Raw genomic sequence first — 18,954 nt, forward strand, 5'->3', positions numbered from 1 at the left:
AAGAAGCTTGCCTGGTAGACTGGATGGATCATTTGGTTACTTTGTAGAACACCCTCCACACCAGCATCTGTAAACATTGCCTACATTGCATCCCTGGCTCCAGCCAACCTGCGATGCATAAGGCCTGATCCAGGAATCAATGAGAGACCCTCCGTATGGCAGTGCATACTGCCAGTAAGCCATCAGGCCAGCCCCTTTCAAATACGTTTTGCCTGACATTTTACTGTGTAATTGTATGTCAAGACACAAAATGGAGTGCTAAATAACAGCAATCCAGAGATCCAAGTTAGGCTATACTTTGATGGTTTCTTGACTTGTCTTCCAACACCTGTAAAAGCAAGGGTATGCAAAGGTCCACGAGAACATAAGTATTGCCATACCGGGTCAGACCAAGGGTCCATTAAGCCCAGTGTCCTATTTCCAACAGTGGCCAATCCAGGTCACAAGTACCTGGCAGGATCCAAAATAGTACCTAGCAAGATCCAATGGACTCCTTCTTTGACCACTAGCCTGGAGTAATCGGGATGTCTGTTATCAGCATGGCTAGAGGAGTGCCAGCAGATGAATGCCATTTGGAGCTAGAAACTATCATCAGGCTTTAATACCCCAGGTGAGGCAGCACTTTCCAGTTCAGTATGGCTACTAGTTTCTGGTGTGGGGAAGGCTTAGTAAGGAAAGCGGCCCAATCAATGACTGGCTCATTCGGCTAAGTCTTCAGTTGGCTTGCCATGGCTTAAGAATGCAATTAAGTCCTTCTGGTGGAGGAATTGTCCCCTGAATCTCATCTGGCTTTGTGTCTGACTATGCAGGGACTCATGATTTGACCAGTGCCAAACCACTGTGTGTTTCACAGCCTGCTGAACAGAGGAAAAAGGTATGGTACAGTGGATTCCCTGTTCCTCAAGTGTTTACTCTTGAAGTGATTTGGAACACCATAATCTATCTTGAACCATTACTGGATGGTTAAAGGAAGTGAAAGCTTTTTCTAAAGTGACAGAGTTTAAGGTCACTTATCAGAAGAAAGTGATTAAGAATAATGTCCCATCTTATGGGAGTTTTGAATACCATATTGATTCATTTAGAAGGTCAAAATACTATTTTTATGCAGGATAATCTTGTCCTATCTGCAAAGACTAAGAAGCTAGAAAATACCAGTAGAACAATTTTAATGTGATTGCCTTCCCCAAAGCCTTGAATGTTTTATCCATGAGTTACTTAAGCATTATCTGCAAGAGGTTTTACATTTCTTAGAAGAGATGCCATTTTTCATTAAAATCCACTACCTCCCTATGGCTAAGCATTTCAGTGAAGGTCAAGAAGTTAGAGAAGAACAGTTGTAATTTGATAGTTTGGACTTGACCCATTTTTTGGGAAATTTCATTAAAAGAAGAGTCATCTAAGGCTACCCTAATGGATACGCTTGCTTTGGAAACTGATAAAGAACTGATTCTGAAAAATGTTTCTGTTTTAAAGACTGCAATTTCTTTGGATGCAAAGTGTGTCTGTTTCAAGATATGTGCCAGGTGACCCATGCTAGGCACCATCAAATAACATTGCTTGGGGTCAAGACATGCTGAGGCCTTAAATAATGTCAAATTTAAGAGGTCTTAGATATAGCATTACCAAAAAAAAAGTAAAACTTGAAATGTAGTAACGTGTTTATAAAGGACCCTCATAATCTGAGGCCCTGAACTGTAGCTTAGTTTGGCCCTAAATCTGGCACTGCTTGGGGAGGGAAAGTTTTTTTGTCAAATATCCATGTAAAAATCTGGTTATTTTGCATAGGAAAGCATATTTTTTTTATTTATTTAGTGGTTTTTATATACCGATAACCGTTTGCACATCGTATCGGTTTACAAGGAACATTTGTGGACCCTGCTCAGCTAAATGCTTTCTGGAAGGGTAGGTTTTGTCCTTTCTCCATGCCTTCTTCCTCAATTGTTGACTGATAAGTGATACTTGTAGTTATGAATATTGGTAAGAGGTGCATTACTTAATTGTTTGTAATTATTTCCTAGTTATTATCAAGGCTTGGTCGCACCCTTATTTAGTGGGTTGTAATGTATACAGTGTCAGTCCCTACAATTTTTTCTTTTGGTTTATATTTTCTTTATTGTGGAGTAACACAGTGATACACAGTGATACATTATGCTTCTTTATAAGAAATGTATGTTTCTTGTATTTAATTTGTTAAAATGTATTGCCAATTACATTTTAAAAAAAGAATGCAAAATGCCTGGAAGAGTCACCTGCTTTGCCCAATTTACTTCTTGTTACGATGGCATAGACCCTAGTAGATCTGTGACTTACTCTTCATGTCTTTACTGCAAAGGATCCTCTGTATTTATCCCAGGTTTTCTTGAATTCTGTTACCTTTTTTTCAGCCTCCATTACTTCCACTGGGAGTCTCTTCCATGCATCCGTAAATCTCTCTGTGAAGAAATAGCTTCTAATTTTACTCCTGAGTTCACCCTTTTTGAGCCTCATATTATAAACTATTCTACATTTCTTTTCCATTAAAAAATGTGTTCCTATGCATTACTTATACATTTGACATATCCCCCCATCCAGTGTGTATATTTAGGTCCTTAACTTTCATTTCATCCAAATCTAGTAGAAATAATCTGATAAAACTGTGATAAATGTAACTAAAGTCCCACTATGTAACAAAACTTTGGCTGTCTTTGCCTTTAATCATTCAAATTTTCTCCATATTTGTACCACACATAATATGATTGTACATTTAAACTTCTGTTGTTCTTACCATGCATAGAGGTTTTATGGGTGTTGTAAATCATGTCTTAGAAGTGGGTGAATATTACAGTGTTTACCTTTACTCAGTAGCTAAAAATATCCTCTCTACCATACTGCTGACTAAGATGAAGAGAAGGTTAAGAAATTTCAAAGTTGCTCCCTAATTTGTGTTTTCTGCTTGGAAATCTAATGAACCAACCCACACCCTCTATGTTTTCAATAATAGCACTTGCACAGCGATTCCTATAAATAGAAAACACTTGAAATGAAGTTTATCAATAGATAATTCAGTTGAAGGGGAAACCATCAGGATCAGAATACAAGGAGCCTTTCTGCATGCCTGCTGTGCTGGCTAATAAGTTCAGGACCCAAGCAGGTCCTGACCTAGCTCATCTTTAGGACAGCTACCTACTGCTTCTGGAAATATCCATTTTCTGTCATTAAAACAGCCGGATGGGGCTGGCATGGCCTAATAAGGCAACACAAGCGGCAAGTTGCAGGGAGCAAAAGTGCCTCCTTCCAGCATTTCTCCTCTATGTGCCTCCACCTCATCTCATTCCCTCCATCTGCAGCCACCTTGCCTCTTCTCACTCTTCCAAAGCAATGGGCTGGTCCAAAGCCTACCGTTATCTGCATGTGTGGTGGATGATAGCAGCAGCAGCAACAGCATTATCATTCTTTCCATGCACCTTGGGATTGTGCACAAATGCAAGCAAGTCCACCATTCCTATGAAGGCCTCACCTTTCATCCACTTTTAATTTTTAAATGGAAAGCACGTGCAGGAGGAAGCAGAGCTACCTTGGGGACTGTGAGTATGTGCTCAGGAAAGGAGGAAGCGATGCTGACAGCAGCAGGACGCGGGGACAACTTGATGCTTTGGAAGAGAAAAGGAAACACAGGATGGCAGCAGGCACTTAAGATGGTGTAGGTGAGGCAGGCATGCAAAAGATAGTGGAAGATGGCCACAAAATTTTGATGCAACCAAAGGTGGCAAAATTCCTTTCACAAGCCTTGGAGGCATCCCTGCTCTGCTTCTCCAGCACAAGTAAATAGTCTCAGCAGAAGCTTGCAACCCGCTTAGGAGCCACTCAAATATAAAATCTATTGTCCAGTCCAGTTTTCTGCAGGACTGATACAGCTACTAGACCTGCACACAATAAAGAGAGGCACATTCATTGATGAGAGTTTGCTTTTCAAACATTTGGTGTATAGCATGTATCTCACTGATTCTGCAAAAATACTAAAATTGTCAATTGAATGAAAAATGTAAATTAACTACTAATGCTGCCTGGAAATGGCATGTACCATCAAGATATGCTGGAATGGGAAGCATATATGCTATTTGATTGGCATGACATCTAACCACACGGTGTGGAAGAACGATGGCATACCAGCAACAGACACTGAAGTCCCATAGCCTTCCTCCTGCAAGAACTGATTACAGTGAAGACTGACAGTGAAGACCACCACTAGGCCTATACATGACCGATTTATATGGGCAGGTAGTCTCATTATACAAATCTCACATGTGCCGTATGTGTCCAGTGTACTAGCAGAAAATCTTGGTACAGTCAATGAACAGTTTAAGGGGAAGACTTTGCTATTGCCTCAGAAAATGTTTCCAATAAAGTAACACTCAGGAGTAAAGTAGATGCTTTGTTTTTTTTAAACTTTTAGGCACAGGCTGACGTAGGTGCCACCCCCCTCATGAATTATTTTTCTACGGGCTGCAGCACAGCCAAGTCCTTTCAAGAGATGAGATCCATATCCATGGGCCAGAACAAATCAGAGCTCAGCTCTTATGTTCTTTTGAACTGAACAAGGCCCCCCCCCACCCCCCAGTAAAAGAAGACAGAAAGCTATGATTACGGGAGATTTCGCTTGAAAAGCACCGAGGTAAGGAAAGTACACTGTGTCCCAAGCCTTTGGCATATTACTTGCTTTAGCTGCAATCTTCTCTTGGCGCTGAGCCAGGCTGCTCAGAAATCCACAGGATATTCTCAGCCGTCCCCAGCTGTTGTCCCCTGCTGTATGAGCTTTTCCTCTCAGATCTTGTGAAGATTAAAATGAAATACACCAGGTCTCCTGCTAGAAGACTGAGATTTTTTGAGGGGGATGGAACGAGTTTCATGTTTCTTATTAGTTTTATTGCCCCCTATGTGAACCACACTAGCGAGAAAAGTATGGACAGGCAGAAAGAAAATGCATTCAAAAGATGGAAGTATCCATGTACAGTCACTAAGAGATGAAACACAAGGGTGAAAATTGACTGCTTTCAACCCTAAAAATTGCATATTTAGCTACATGACTACACAGGCTGAAATATCTTATTCCACAAATAAAATTATTCATTTCCAAAATACATTACACTATTTTGATTTGGGAAAATATAGTAATTTAAGGGTAATTTATACACACTAAAACCAAATGGAAAAATACCGTCACTGCCAATATGGTCAAATAATCTACTTTAATTAATTAAATTCATTTCTGTTGAGAAAGCAAGTTTTAACACCCTCCCTACGGCCATTCCCCCTCTCCCCAAACCTAAACCTGAAAATGAAGTTTTTTTCAAGGGGGAAAAGCAACCGGCTCTGAGTACTAGAAGCTCTGCTGGAAGAATAAAAAAAAACCAAAAACACAAGTTCATCTCTTCATGCTTTGGTACCTCCAATCTCTGACCTGTCACATTCTTTGCAGCAACAATTTCTCGAGGCCTGTGTGTTGCATATACACGTCTGTCGTGTCACTGAAATGCAAGCATTTCAGGTTTTCAATGATGCAAGCCATCTGTACACTGTAAAACCTATAACAAAACTAGAGTGCAGTATAAAAATGCCCCCCCAAACTGGTTTAAGTTCAAGAAAACCCCTAAATGAACCAAGCCTGCCACCATTTTAAAAACTAGCAAAAGTACCTAGAAAAAAATTATAGAAATGTTAAAGAAAGAGGAGCCTTTCATTTTTTTTCTCAGGCAGCAGTCTTTTCAAGATGGATTTTGAATGAAGTTAAAGACTTGAGGGATAGAACTGTGGTCATATCAAAAAGGCAGATACTTTGGCCAATAGTATTTTTCCCATTCCTGAATGCGTAGGTTTGATTGCACAATAATAAAACTAGAACCAAGCTTCCCAATTAGAAAGAAGCATTACCTTTAGCAAGAGGCTACTGCCAGCCAATCAGAAAGCTCTTAATCCCACCCATTTCATATAAATGTAGACTGAGTGTCACTGCATCAAGCCATCTTGACTGCGAGCATTATATAGCAAAAGTCCGTATAATTTATTAATCTAATTCTCACCCAGAGCTACAGCCAATCTTTCAAAAGATTCACAATATAACTATTATTTTATAAGTTATGGTTTGTTTACCCTGTTCTCTCTTATCCTAGTTCACTCCCCTGTTTTAATGTAATTGCATTCTTACATGCTTGTTATTGTTATAATGTAAACCGAAATGATATGTAACTTTGCTACATGAATTGCGGTATATAAAAATGTTAAATAAATAAATAAATAAATAAATAAATAAATAAATAAATACATAGCAAAAGCTAAATAGTGATATATTTTCCTTTCTAAAGAATATTCTCTAGATCCGTCCAGGTTAAGGTGAGGATCAATGTAGTACCTTTGGTCTTTGCTTAATTTAAAGAGCATCTTTCTGCACTATGCTGGCTGACATCTCATACACCAGCCGCTGGACTCCAACCAAAAGGATCTGTATAGTAACAAATTGCAGTCAGGCATACTTAACTGAGATTCCTTTATAAACTGATATTTTTTTTTAGATGCGATACATATTGCCAACTTCGTGATCTATCTCCCTTCTTGATCACTGGGTCACAAATGACTTGATTGAGGGACACAAACATATGACATGCACACAAGTTGTGATTACAGAATTAAACTAGCAGCTGAATCTGATTGGCAGTCTGCATATACAGTAACAAATCACCTAGCTGGGTCTGTCTGGCAGGCTGTGCAGGGGACCTAGAATCAAACGAGCAGCTGGTTCTGTCTGGAAAGCTGTAAATGCATTAATAACTAGAAGTTCTAAAACAAACACAGATGCTCACATAGCCAGATCTATCTAGCAAGCTACACAGTGGACCTAGGAGGCAGGATGTTCAAACAGCTTTGTGGTTTGAAATGGGAAAGGAAGGATTCTAGGTGTGAACTAAATTTAAGGATCCTATTTGAAGGGCAGCTATTGGACAAAATAATGCACTGGATGAGGGTTACTTTCGACACCCCCTTTGGTGCTTGCATGCTTACAGACTGACTGTAAAGAGCAGTGTGATACCCACCCTCCCACCCACCCCCATTTGGCTTGGCATGCAGGGTAGTTGACCTTCTTGCCTAACCCATGTGAAGGCCCTACTTGTATGCTCATCAACCCAAGATGTTGAAGTACTAAGAAGGAAAAGGACAAAAGCTGTCCTGGATAGGGAATGATATCTTATTAGTGGGTCACGGTCTATAGATGGTAGCTGGGATATATCCTTGCAGGAAAGACAGAAATAACTGGGCAGACTGGACGGGCCTATTGGTCTTTTCTGCCATCAGGTACCTAGACCAAGGTACCTAGACCAAGCAAGAGCACTGTGTGCTCTTGCTTGGTCTAGGTACCTTAACCTATAGGAGATGTCTGGTGTTGCCCCTGCCAATCTCCCTACTTAAATTCTGACTAGCCTGGCCTAACCAGGTTCAAGCTAGTGATCAAAAGAAACCCTTTCAATTTCCAGACTAGATATTCTGTGACTTCATCAGCAAACACTATCCTTGTGATCTGGTTTTTACTACAGATCCACTCAATGATGTGTTACCAATTTCTCAGCATCTCCACTCTACTCAGTGCAATACCCTATCAACTCTCCTAAAATAACAAGAGGCTCCCGGTGCCTCCAGCACATCACTTAATCTGCTTCCTTGACACTCTATGTGCATGAATATAAAGAGGATAATGCATAAATAAACAATAACCTGTGGCTACAGCACTGCCATCTAGATTACTGAAAAGATCACTGTGTTTGTATCTTGGACATGCATTTTCCTCTGTTGGATCTTATTCTTCAGTTTCTTGTCTGCTTTCTCCAATAGCCCCTTGTTTCTAAAAACCTCCTTCCCTGAATCAATTCTGGAAAATTCTGAAAAGTATCAGCACATCAGTACACTGATCTATTTAAGTATCCAATGGTGGATGTGGCTAGGTAATAAAAGCTTTCAAACATTTCCATCAGGGCTTCCCAGCAGGAGCATCATAAGCCCTGGTGACATGGGGCCTGTTCCCCGAATCTCCTCCTCGGTGCCCTGAGTCTCCTTCTGTGACTATTGGGCCACAAAGGAAAGGAGAGGTGTGGTGGCCAAAGAAGAAGTCGGCTGCAACCCCCATCCCATAGCAGTAATCAAGAAGAGGGGGGAGGCCCAGAGCGAGAGCCTGTGTGAGTGACAGAGTAAGAGAGAGTATGAGGGAGTGTGTAAGAGCCTGTGTGTGCGTGAGGAAGCCTGTTGGAAAGGGTGTGTCAGCATGTGGGTGTGTGAGGAAGCCTGTGGGGTTGACAGCATATGTGTGTGTGATAGAGAGTGTGTGTGAGAGAGAATGTGTATTTGAGAATGGGAACCTGTGGGAATATGAGCCAGTGTGTATTGTGTCTGAGAGAGGGAGCCTCTGGGGTTGACAGCCTTTGGGTATATGTGTGTGATAAGGAGCCTATGGGTGTATGTTTGAGAGGGAGCCTATGGGGTTGACAGCATGTGTGTATGGGTGTGTGATGAGGGAGCCTGTATGGTTGAGAGCATGTGTATGTGAGAGAGAGAGAGATGGAGCCTGTGTGGTGGTATGTGTGAGAGAGAGCCTGTGAGATTAAGAGCAATTGGGTGTAGCTGCATGGGTGTGTGAGAGAGAGAAAGTGATAGCCTGTGGGGTTGAGAGACTGTGTGTGAGAGAAGGAGCCTCTAGGGTTGAAAGCATATGGGTGTGTGTGTGAGAGAGCGAGAGAGCCTATGGGGTCAAGAATAGATGTATGTGCATTTGAGAGTGGGAGTCTGTGAGAGTGAGAGCAACTCTGTGTGTTAAAGGCAGTCTATGTAGTTCAGAGCATATATGGTGTGTATGTGACATAGAGAGAGAGAGATGAAGTGTATATGAGAGTATGTATATGTGTGTGAGAGCAAATGTGTATGAGAGCACGTGTGTCTATGTGTGTCTATATGTGTCTATATGTGTGAAAGAGAAAGTGTATATGAAAGCATGTATGTGTGTGTGAGAGTGGAAATGTGTATGAGAACATATGTGTGTGTGAGAGGGAGAGAGAGGACGTGTAAGAGAACATATGTGTGAGAGCATGCGTATGAGAGAGGGAGTGCATGCGAGAGACGGAGTGAATGTTAGAGAATGAACATGTGTTACAGAATGTCTGTTTATGGAAAAGGATACATTTTGTGCGCCACCCACCCCACATCTCTGAAATCCCATCCCACTAGTTCAAGACATCTCAGGAAGACTGGAAATTAAAAAGTTCCCAAGAGTGGACAGTGGGGAATTGTTATTCTTATGAGTTGTAATTATTGAATGCTGTTTGATGTGTCTGTAGTTTTGAAATATTTTATTGGTGTTTTGTAAATTTTTAAAAAATGTTTTGAGTTTTTAATTATTGGATATCAGCTATTTTGAAATATTTATTATTAGTATAATTTTACTATTATGATTGATGTTTTATATTGCTTGATTTTATTGTTTGATGTTTCTGTTTTTCCATTGTTGCACTGCATACAGAGTCTTGCTTCTTGAGATTTACAGTTCTGTTTTTGTCTACATGTTTGTATTTCTACTTTATGGATTCTTTATTCAGTATTTGGCAAGGATCTGTGTATGTTCTGCTTGTGTGACGTAGGTGAAGAATTCTCCCAACTTTTAGTTTCTATGTAGAGATCTATTGCAGCTTGACTATCTGTTTTCCTAATAAGAGGCATATTGGTGTTTTAGGGCCTAGTGTAATATTTCATAGGTAGGATTCTTACAGTTCTAAGTTTGGAAGTTAGAGTGTTATGATATGGCAAGTTTCCTATAGTTTCTGAGTACATTTTTTGCATGATTTTGTATTATTATACAGTGTTTCTCATAGTGGAAGGAATTTGTGTTGCCATTACTGAGGTAACACCAGAATTTGAATATTATTTTTCTATGCCGAATGGTAAGGGGAAATGTCTTTGCTCTGCTCTGCACCCTTTGTTGGGGGAGTTTCTGTGTATGCAGAGTATCATAATTGAAGTGTAGGTTTTATATTGGGATTCTGTCCTACCCTGCATAGGCCTCAGACTTCACTCCCATATAGAGAATTTTTATTGAGTGATGCTGTTGAATAATTTTAGTAGTAGTTTTACTAGATGATTGAAACTGGCCAGGGGTTACTTGTTACTTAGCAGGTTCTTATGGGAACATAGAGATTTGTGTGATGTCCAATTATGTGTTTTTATATGATTGTTCTTGGAGGAGGGGACACTGCCAATCATGATTAAGTTAATTATCAAACTTTCAGGGGGAATGAAAAGGAGGACTTATGGGCCTGTACCCCAGATCTTTTAGGTACCTAGCAATGCTTCTACTTCCCAAGCTGGTGTGACCCTATTTTAACAGTTGAAACTTCACATGACCACCAGAGGAAATTAGAAGAGGTATGGTCCCCCTCCAACAACCACTCAATTCTCACCCTCTCCACATTCCAGCTATTCCACTTGCTCAACCTCCACCCTCTCCAGTTGATCCTCTCTCTAAACCTACATCCCCTCCAGAGGACCTCCTCTCTTAATCTTCTCCCTCTACATCATCCATCTCCTCTCTCTTACCTCTGCAGCCCCTTTTGTATCCCCAAGCCTTTCTTATAACCTCAAATTGATCCTCTGTCATCCCCTCACTTTCACTCCATACCCTCTCACCTTTCAACCTCACCTCCTCTCCTCCAAACCTCTCACATCCTCCACCTGATCCCCTCACTCCAGCTCCTTTCTTACATCACCCAGTTGATCCTTGTCATTCACCCCTCACCCTCCACAGTCAATTCCTCTCCACCTGATTCAGCCCTTAAATCCCTCCTGCATCTGATCCCTCGTAGCAAGAGAATAGAAATAACCCGTGGTAAATTTTCTGTTTGGGGATAATTTGTACAAAGCATCAGTTACAAACGTAAACAGAAGGCATGGAGTAGCCTGCATGGAGCATGAGTTACAACCCTAAACAGACATTATGAGGGTAACCTGCACAGAGCAGGATAGGAACATAAGAAAAATCATATTGGGTCAGACCAAAGCTCCATCAAGTCCAGTATCCTGTTTCCAACAGTGGCCAATCCAGCTCACAAGTACATGGTACAATACCACAAAAGTAGGTTGAATCCATGCTGCTAACAACTAGGGGTAAGCTGTGGCTTTCTTCATATCTACTTGGTTAATAACAGTTTATGGACTTCCTCCAAGAACTTGTCCAAACCTTTCTTAACCCAGTTACACTGCCTTTACCACATCCTCCAGGAATGAATTCCAGAACTCAATTGCGCATTGAGTGAAAAAAGATTTCCTATGATTTGTTTTAAATGTGCTACTTAGTAACTTCATGGAGTGTTCCCTAATCTTTGTATTTTTTTGAAAGAGTATACAACTGGTTCTCATTTCCCTGTTCCACTTCACTGATGATTTTATAGACTTCTATCCTATCCATGCTGAAGAGCCTCTTAGGGGAGCAATTATAATGCTAAACAGAAGGCAGAAGCATAACTTGCACAGAGAGGCAGCTACAATCCTAAATAAAATGCATGGGTAACCTACATGGAGTGGAAATAAAAGACTGGGGGGGGGGGGGGTAGTAAAGCTGCATGGAGCGGCAATTACAGCCCTAAACATCTAGTTGGGCAGATTGGATGCGCCATTTTGGTCTTTTATCTGCCATCATTTATTATGTACAGGATGAATGCAATCCGGGGGAAGGTCCAGAAGCTGAGGCAGCATTCCAGCAGGGAATGTGATTTTCACTGTATTTTGTGCCTGCAGATTCCAGGCCAAAGAGGGTCAGAAATGGAGCTCAGCTGTGCCAGATTTAGGCTTTATTAAATATGAAGCTGTCTGCTCTTTCCCTGGCTAACATAGGCAGGGTCATTTCCATTAAATCCTACATGGGAGTGTCCCATTTTCTGATGCTTCTAAGTCCTCCTTTTTACCCAGAGTCAGGTTGCCTCATTTTAGCCCTTTCCTTCATAACCATTAATCCTTGAACATTCCTGAACTGTCAGCTGGTGAGCCCAAATTGTTTATCTTACTTTAGGTGTATATTTTTTTAACAGCAGATACACAGCTATTCATAATTCTTTGAAAATGGACATTTAAAAATGGCACATGAATAAGAGCATGGGTATGATTCGCTCAGTTCCACAGTCACGAAAGTAGTTTTATTTCTTCATTATTTTCTGTTCTAGTTCTAGACCTTTACTATTGACATTTTCCTGAGCCTTCCCCACCTGGCTCTAATTCAAAGATGATGAATTAATACAGACTGCTATTAATATGTGGGCATTTAGGAACTATTCAGCAAGGGCCAATCCAGATGGGGATATAAGACCTCACAGGCAACCTTATGTACTCAGAACCTTGAATCAGTCAATCAAATGGCTCCATGCAGGGGTTTTGTGGTGGGGCATGAACAAGTGACTATCTGTTATCCTGATTTATCCGTCCATTGACCTGCTTGGATCTGCCAATGCACATTTCACTTTCCTCAGCTGCAGTTCTTTTCTCTTACCAGTAGAAGGACTCAATATAAAAGCCCTCTGCAGGGCACTAGCTGCCTGCTTGAATCTTACCTCTGAGTAATTTTTTTCCCCCTGGGTGCCGTAGCCTGTGAAAAGTCTTTTTTAATAGGTCAGGGTTTTCCCCACCATTTTGCAAACAAATGCCTACTACACAAACAGATCGCTTCAGATTTACAACTTGAACAGTATTTCTTTATTATTCTGGATACCATAAAATGTTATCTTCTCAGATTTTCACATAAAAGGCTGTAGGGCTGACATGTCTCCTTAATTGAAATAAAAAGCAATATACAGCAGTCTTTTTCCTGATGCTACTCTACATTCCCAGTGTTACTCTACAGTTCCTCTGCTATTGTACTTTCTCAGTGTTACTCTACAGTCCTGGGGGTACTGTACATTCCCACTGCTGCGATAACTTCTCAGTGTTACACTAAGGTCCTGGTACTATTGTATATATACAGTGCTGTTGTACATTGCCAGTTTTACTTTACAAACCTGATGCTATTATATGTGCCCAGTGTTACTCTACTGTCCTGGTGAGATTGCATATTCCCAGTGCTATTCCCCGTGCTACTGTGCATTCCCAGTGCTGCCATACATTCCCAGTGTTCTTTTACAGTCATGATGCTACTGCACATTCCCAGTGGTACAATAAGTTCTTATACTCACTCTATGGTCCTGGTGCCATTGTATGTTCCCAGTGTTATTGTACATACTCAGCATTATTCTACAGTCTTGGTACTACTGTACATTACCAGTGCCACTGTATGTTTCCAGTGTTACTCTTTGGTCTTGATGCTGTTGTACATATCTAGTGGTACTGCAGCGCAGTGTTTCCCAATTTTTTGAAGCCCAATACACCTACATTAACAAAAATGTCATGTGGCACACAGAGCTAGATTTAAGATTATGATGCCCATAGGCAGAGGACCATGGGCAAGAGATTTTGCCTCCAGAGATCAAAGCGCAACAGAGGGAACCCTGTTTTTTGTGCACCTTCAGAATTTGGCACCCTAGGTATGTGCCTTTGTTGCCTATGCCTAAATCCGGCCCTGGTGGCAATCTCGCTTGCTAGCCCGAAATTAAGGAACGCTCTCCCCACTGAATTATGACTACAAATGAGTCCAAAAACATTCAAGAAGGACTTAAAGACCTGGCTATTCACAAAGGCATACCAAGATTCTTAATAATCCACTCACCCTCCACTACCTATTCTTCACAAGTATTCCACGATTTTAACTTCTTTTAATCGCGCTTTTAATATTTATTCTCTTTTAATGCTTCAATGTAACCTGTTCTTATCATGAATAATATTGTCTGTTTGTATTATTTTACCATGCATTGTAATTATTTGTGTTAAAAACTGCTTTTCTCATACTTTGTTAAAGTTGTGATGGCTACAACGAACGACAGTATACAAAAACCAATAATTAAATAATTAAATCAACCTCCACAGGGAAGGTAATAATGGAGATTACTCATGGTCAAAAGAAAAGCTAGAAAAGCATTGACAGCCCCACTAGTCTCTCCTCCAAATTTTAAAGCAAAGGGAGAGAGGGGGTAGAGCCACAAATGAACTCATCATAATGGGCCCTCTATATACAAGTGCAAGAGTAGGGAGAAGTCAATGTGATACAGGCAGCAGGCTCAGTTAGTTACCTTGACTGACAGAGCTCCTTCACTGCTGCTGTTCCCAGCGCATGCCCAGTGCTGCCATACATTCCCAGTGTTCCTCTATGGTTCCCCATGCTATTGTACATTCCCAGTACTGCCATACATTCCCATACAGTCCATGTTACTCTATAGAGCTGCTGTACATTCCCAGTGTTACTCTATGGTCCCCAAGCTTTTGTACATGTCCAGTACTGCCATTCATTCCCAGTACTGCCAGTGTTTCGCTATAATGCTCCTGTACATTCCCAGTGTTACTCTATGGTTCCGGTGCTATTTTATGTTCCCATTGCTGCTAATTCCCAGTGTTACTCTATAGCCCCATTTTTATTCTACTGTCCTGGTTCTGTTATATGTTTCCAGTACTGCTGTAGGTTCCCAATATTACTCTCTGATTCCGGTGCTAGAATGTTCCTAGTGCTGCTATATATTCCCAGTGCTACTCTATGGTCCTGGTGCTCTTGTACATTCCCAGTGCTGCTGTACATTTCTGATGATAATGTTAAGTCCCTGATGATGCATCTCCTCGCCCTGCCCTCTCGGGAAGTCTGCTCACAGAACACAGGCAGCCTGGCAGTTCCTTACGTGGCCCAGCCCCTCTTTTAGAAAAGAAAATAGCTTCTGGTATGAAAGTGGTAAACACCTCAGGACACTTGTACTCCAGCCAGTTTTTGAGCCAGTACATGGTGAATGTATTTTAAGCTGCTTGATTTTATAAGCTGCCTTTTCACCTGCTGTTCTATTTAAAATTCTTCACCCGCCACCTGTCTCTTGTTCCCTCACAAAACCCTGCGCCAAGTCCGTTTTTGACATGTACTTCAAAATCCAAAAACCCCTAATGTTTCTTATTCTCCTCTGCAGTTACTTTTAAGAAAACAATACACCTTTGGCATATTAAACATTCACAAAGTACAGCATGTGCTTTCTGGGAGATCTGCTATTTACAGAATAGGTAATAGTGAGAGTGTAAGCTCCTTGCACAGATTCCAAAAGGAAAATGGCCTCCTGCTCTGGAGGTGCTATCTCAAGAGTTCACAAGGTAAGTTGTTCGGGACTCGGCAGTGTTACCTTTTGGTTCCAATTTTTTCAGGACAGATTCAATCATTCATTCACTTTTGATTTTACTTGCTATTCTTGAGGAAGCTGGAATTACTAGTGCATATATACTAAATATGCTATATCCACTGGATAAAGGTGATCTGGTGAATATAGTATGATTGCACAGCACTACTTATGTCATGTAGCACTATAAACTATTGCAAAGTATAGAATATTTGGATTTCAGAAGGTGTTTGACAAAGTCCCACATGAGAGACTCTTAAGAAAATTAACAAATCATGGGATAGAACGCAATGGTCTATTGTAGATTGCAAACTGGTTGAAAGATGGGAAACAGAGAGTAGGACTAAATGATCAGTTTTCTCAGTGGAGAAAGGAAAACAGTGGAGGCCTCAGGGATCTGTACTAGCACTGGTGCTTTTTAATATATTTATTAACAATCTGGAAAGGGAACCATAAGGGAGGTGATCAAATTTGTAGATGATATAAAATTATTCTGAGTTGTTAAATAAAAACGGATTGTGAGAAATTGCAGAAGGATCTTGCAGGACTGGAAGACTGGGCTTTTAAATGGCAAATACATTTTAATGTGGACAAATGCAAAGTGATGCACATGAGGAAAGGTAAGCCACACTGTAGATATATAGTGCTGGCTTCCATATTAGAAGTTACCGCCCAGGAAAGGACCTGATGTCATAGCGAACAATATTTTGAAATCGTTGGTTCAGTGTGCGGCAGCGGTCAAAAAAGCAAGCAGAATGTTAGGAATTATTAGGAAAGGAATGGAGAATAGAACACCGAATGTCATAATTCCTTTGTATCACCCCATGATAAGGCTGCACTTAAGAGTACAGTGTTCTCAAAAAAGTACATTAGAAAAGTTACAGAGAAGGGCAACCAAAATGATAAAGGAGATGGAACAAGGAAAGGCTAAAGAGGTTGGGTCTCTTCAGCTTGCAGAAGAGACAGCTGTGGGGAGATATGATAGAGATCTATAAAATCATGAGTGGAATAGAATGGGTATACAGTATGTGACTCGGTTATTTACTCTTTCAAAAAATACAAAAACTAGGAGATACTCCCATGAAATTAGTAATTAGCACATTTAAAACAAAACTGGAGAAAATTATTTCACTCAATGCACAATTAAGCTCAGGAATTCATTGCTGAAGGATGTGGTAAAGAAGCTAGCATAACTGGGTTTAAAAAAGGTTTGGACAAGTTCTTGGAGAAGTTCATAAACCATTTATTAACGAGCTAGACTTGGGAAAAGCCACTATTTACCCCTGGGCGTTAGCAGCATGGGATCTATCTACTGTTTGAGATTCTACCAGGTACGTGTGACCTGGATTGGCCACTGCTGCAAAACAGGATACTGGCTTAATGGACTGTTGATTTGATCCAGTATGGCAATTCTTATATACTTATGCGGGGTGGAGCCAAGATGGCGACTGACTGAGACGCTGGAGAAGGAGCTGGTAGATTTCCTTATACCTATTTGAGCTAAATTTCAGACTATTCATTTTTCCTAATGCCACATACCAAGTGTAAGGCTAGGCTTCGTGAAAGCCTAGCAAATTCGGAAAGTTTGGAATTAAAACAGCTATCAATTCAGACCTTCTTCACTTCAACGCCAAAGGAGCCGGGAGCAAGGGCCGCAGAAGGTCAGGACGGAAAGCAAACGCCCTTACCTCAGGCTGACGAGATATCGCTGAGTCCCTGCGCGCCAGAGACGCCATCCCCACCCCAGCATCCGAGATCAGCGGAGAAAGCAGTGGCGAGAATTCTGCCAGGGCTCCTCAGAGAGCAAGGAGCTCTTGGGGAAAGAGAACCGGCAGCAGTAATAGAGGAAGGTTTCTCATTGGGGACATATTTGCCTGCTGCCCTGGATAACACCAAATCCAACGCAGGAATTTGGAAGGGACTCTGACACTGAGATCGTGAAAAGGGGTGAGCCATTACAAGTTTTAACTCCATTTCTTGCTAAACCAGCTGTTATAACTATTGAATCAATATGAAAAGCGCTAGCTGCTATAGAAGTAGCGATTGTGAATCTTTCGAAGTCTGTCTTGAGGTGAACAAAAATAGCATAAATAATGAAGAAAGGATAATGACTCAAGAAAGAAAAGTAAAGGTGGTGGAAGAAAAGATCAAAGTTGTGGAAAGTCAACAACAGAAATTGCCTCAATTGGAAAATGTACAAGATAAGAGAATTGAGAACATGGAAAATACTTTGCGAAGTTTGAATATAAGGGTAATGAACTTCCCGATAATAAGACAAATACTACCTATGGATTTGTTTAAGAATTACTTAGATCTTAAAAATACCCTTGGAAGCAACTCCATTCATCACTAAGGCTTACTTTCTACCTCAGAAAAGAGGAGAGAGCTCCAAAGGATATCGGGAAATACAAATGCAGCAACAACAAATGAATGTTACTGATCTGCTGGAATTATCGAATAATGATGATATTACTAATAGAGGAATACTACTAGTGTCGTTTGCCTTCTTGACAGAGAAAAATAATATTTTAAGGCTATTTTTTTTAAATAGACTTGAATTGTTTCATGGGCAAAAAGGATGGCTGTTCCCAGACATTACTAGGCCAACACAAGGGAGGAGGAAAAGATTTCTTGAGATGAGGGGTGAAGCTGTGATAAAGTGTTCAAAATTCACCTTACGCTATCCGTGTAAGTGTGTTATTAAGTTCCAAGGTTTTACCTATGGTTTTTTTTTAGCCTTCACAGCTCCGATGTTTCCTTGACTCACACCCTAATCCAACACAGCCAGTGGAGAATGGCAATGAATAGGCTACTCAGGCCTGGATTTATCAAAATGCGATAAGTATCGCATGCGATAGCAAAAGGGGTGTGGTTTATGCTAATATACAGTTTATCACAATTTCACTAGTTACCTATGCGAAGAGCTAAGTTAGCACAAATTGCAATAACCTTTTCAATATGTGCCAGACCTGATGTATTTCCTGCATTCAACCACTGGGGGATGAGAGAGAGAGAGAGAGAGAGAGAGGGAGAGAGAGAGAGACACAGACACACACATATAATGTCTTCTCCCTAGATAGGTATTTGTATCCCTATGGGAGACCCACCTAGTAACTGGAAGTGAGGTTTAGGTATTAGTGTAGGGGGTTAGGGGGCCACTTTGACATTCAACGTGAGACGTACGAACAGAACAGTGGTCTCTTGGAAAGATTTGATGGCCGTCAGAGTTAGGAAACTCACCCAAAGTTGAGATTTGTGCAATGTTCTCTCAACCTAGCTTGATGGACTCTCTACCTGGGTAACATCAAGCTAGGTTGAGAGAACATTGCATAAATCTCATCTTTGGGTGAGTTTCCTAACTCCGAAGATCCTCAAATCTTCACAAGAGAGCACTGTGCTGTTCATACGTCTCACATTGAATATCAAAGTGGCCCCTAACTCCCTACACTAATACCTAAACGTCACCTTGAGTTACTGGGTGGGCCTCCCATAGAGATATAAATACATATCTAGGGTGATGGCATTATGGCTAGGCTCACTCTCTGTTTCTCTGTCTCTCACTCTCTCTCTCTTCCCCCAAGGTCTCTGATAGCTAGGTGGATTCTCTGGGAGTTTCAAACTACCAAAACCACACAAGCTGTCACACAGCTTAACACTCCTGAAAAAG

The 18,954-nt window shown here is 41.0% G+C and overlaps 1 protein-coding gene across 5 annotated transcripts in view; it reads right to left on the reverse strand.

Moving 5' to 3' along the window:
• Positions 1–18,954, reverse strand: part of RNF165 (ring finger protein 165) — a 345,068-nt gene that overhangs the window by 301,083 nt on the left and 25,031 nt on the right. For 4 of the 5 annotated variants that reach the window (XR_003853057.1, XR_003853056.1, XM_029580644.1 and 1 more), the window contains one exon: positions 2,311–2,432. The exons of the other annotated variant lie outside the window; for it this stretch is intronic. Coding sequence is in view for 2 of the 4 variants with exons in the window: in XM_029580644.1 (XP_029436504.1) it covers positions 2,311–2,317 (7 nt within the window). In the remaining 2 variants the exon portion in view is untranslated. The remainder of the gene's footprint in view (positions 1–2,310; positions 2,433–18,954) is intronic. 5 annotated transcript variants of the gene reach the window in all.

Source organism: Rhinatrema bivittatum, chromosome 1 (genome assembly GCF_901001135.1).
Source record: "Rhinatrema bivittatum chromosome 1, aRhiBiv1.1, whole genome shotgun sequence".
Lineage (NCBI taxonomy): Eukaryota > Metazoa > Chordata > Amphibia > Gymnophiona > Rhinatrematidae > Rhinatrema > Rhinatrema bivittatum.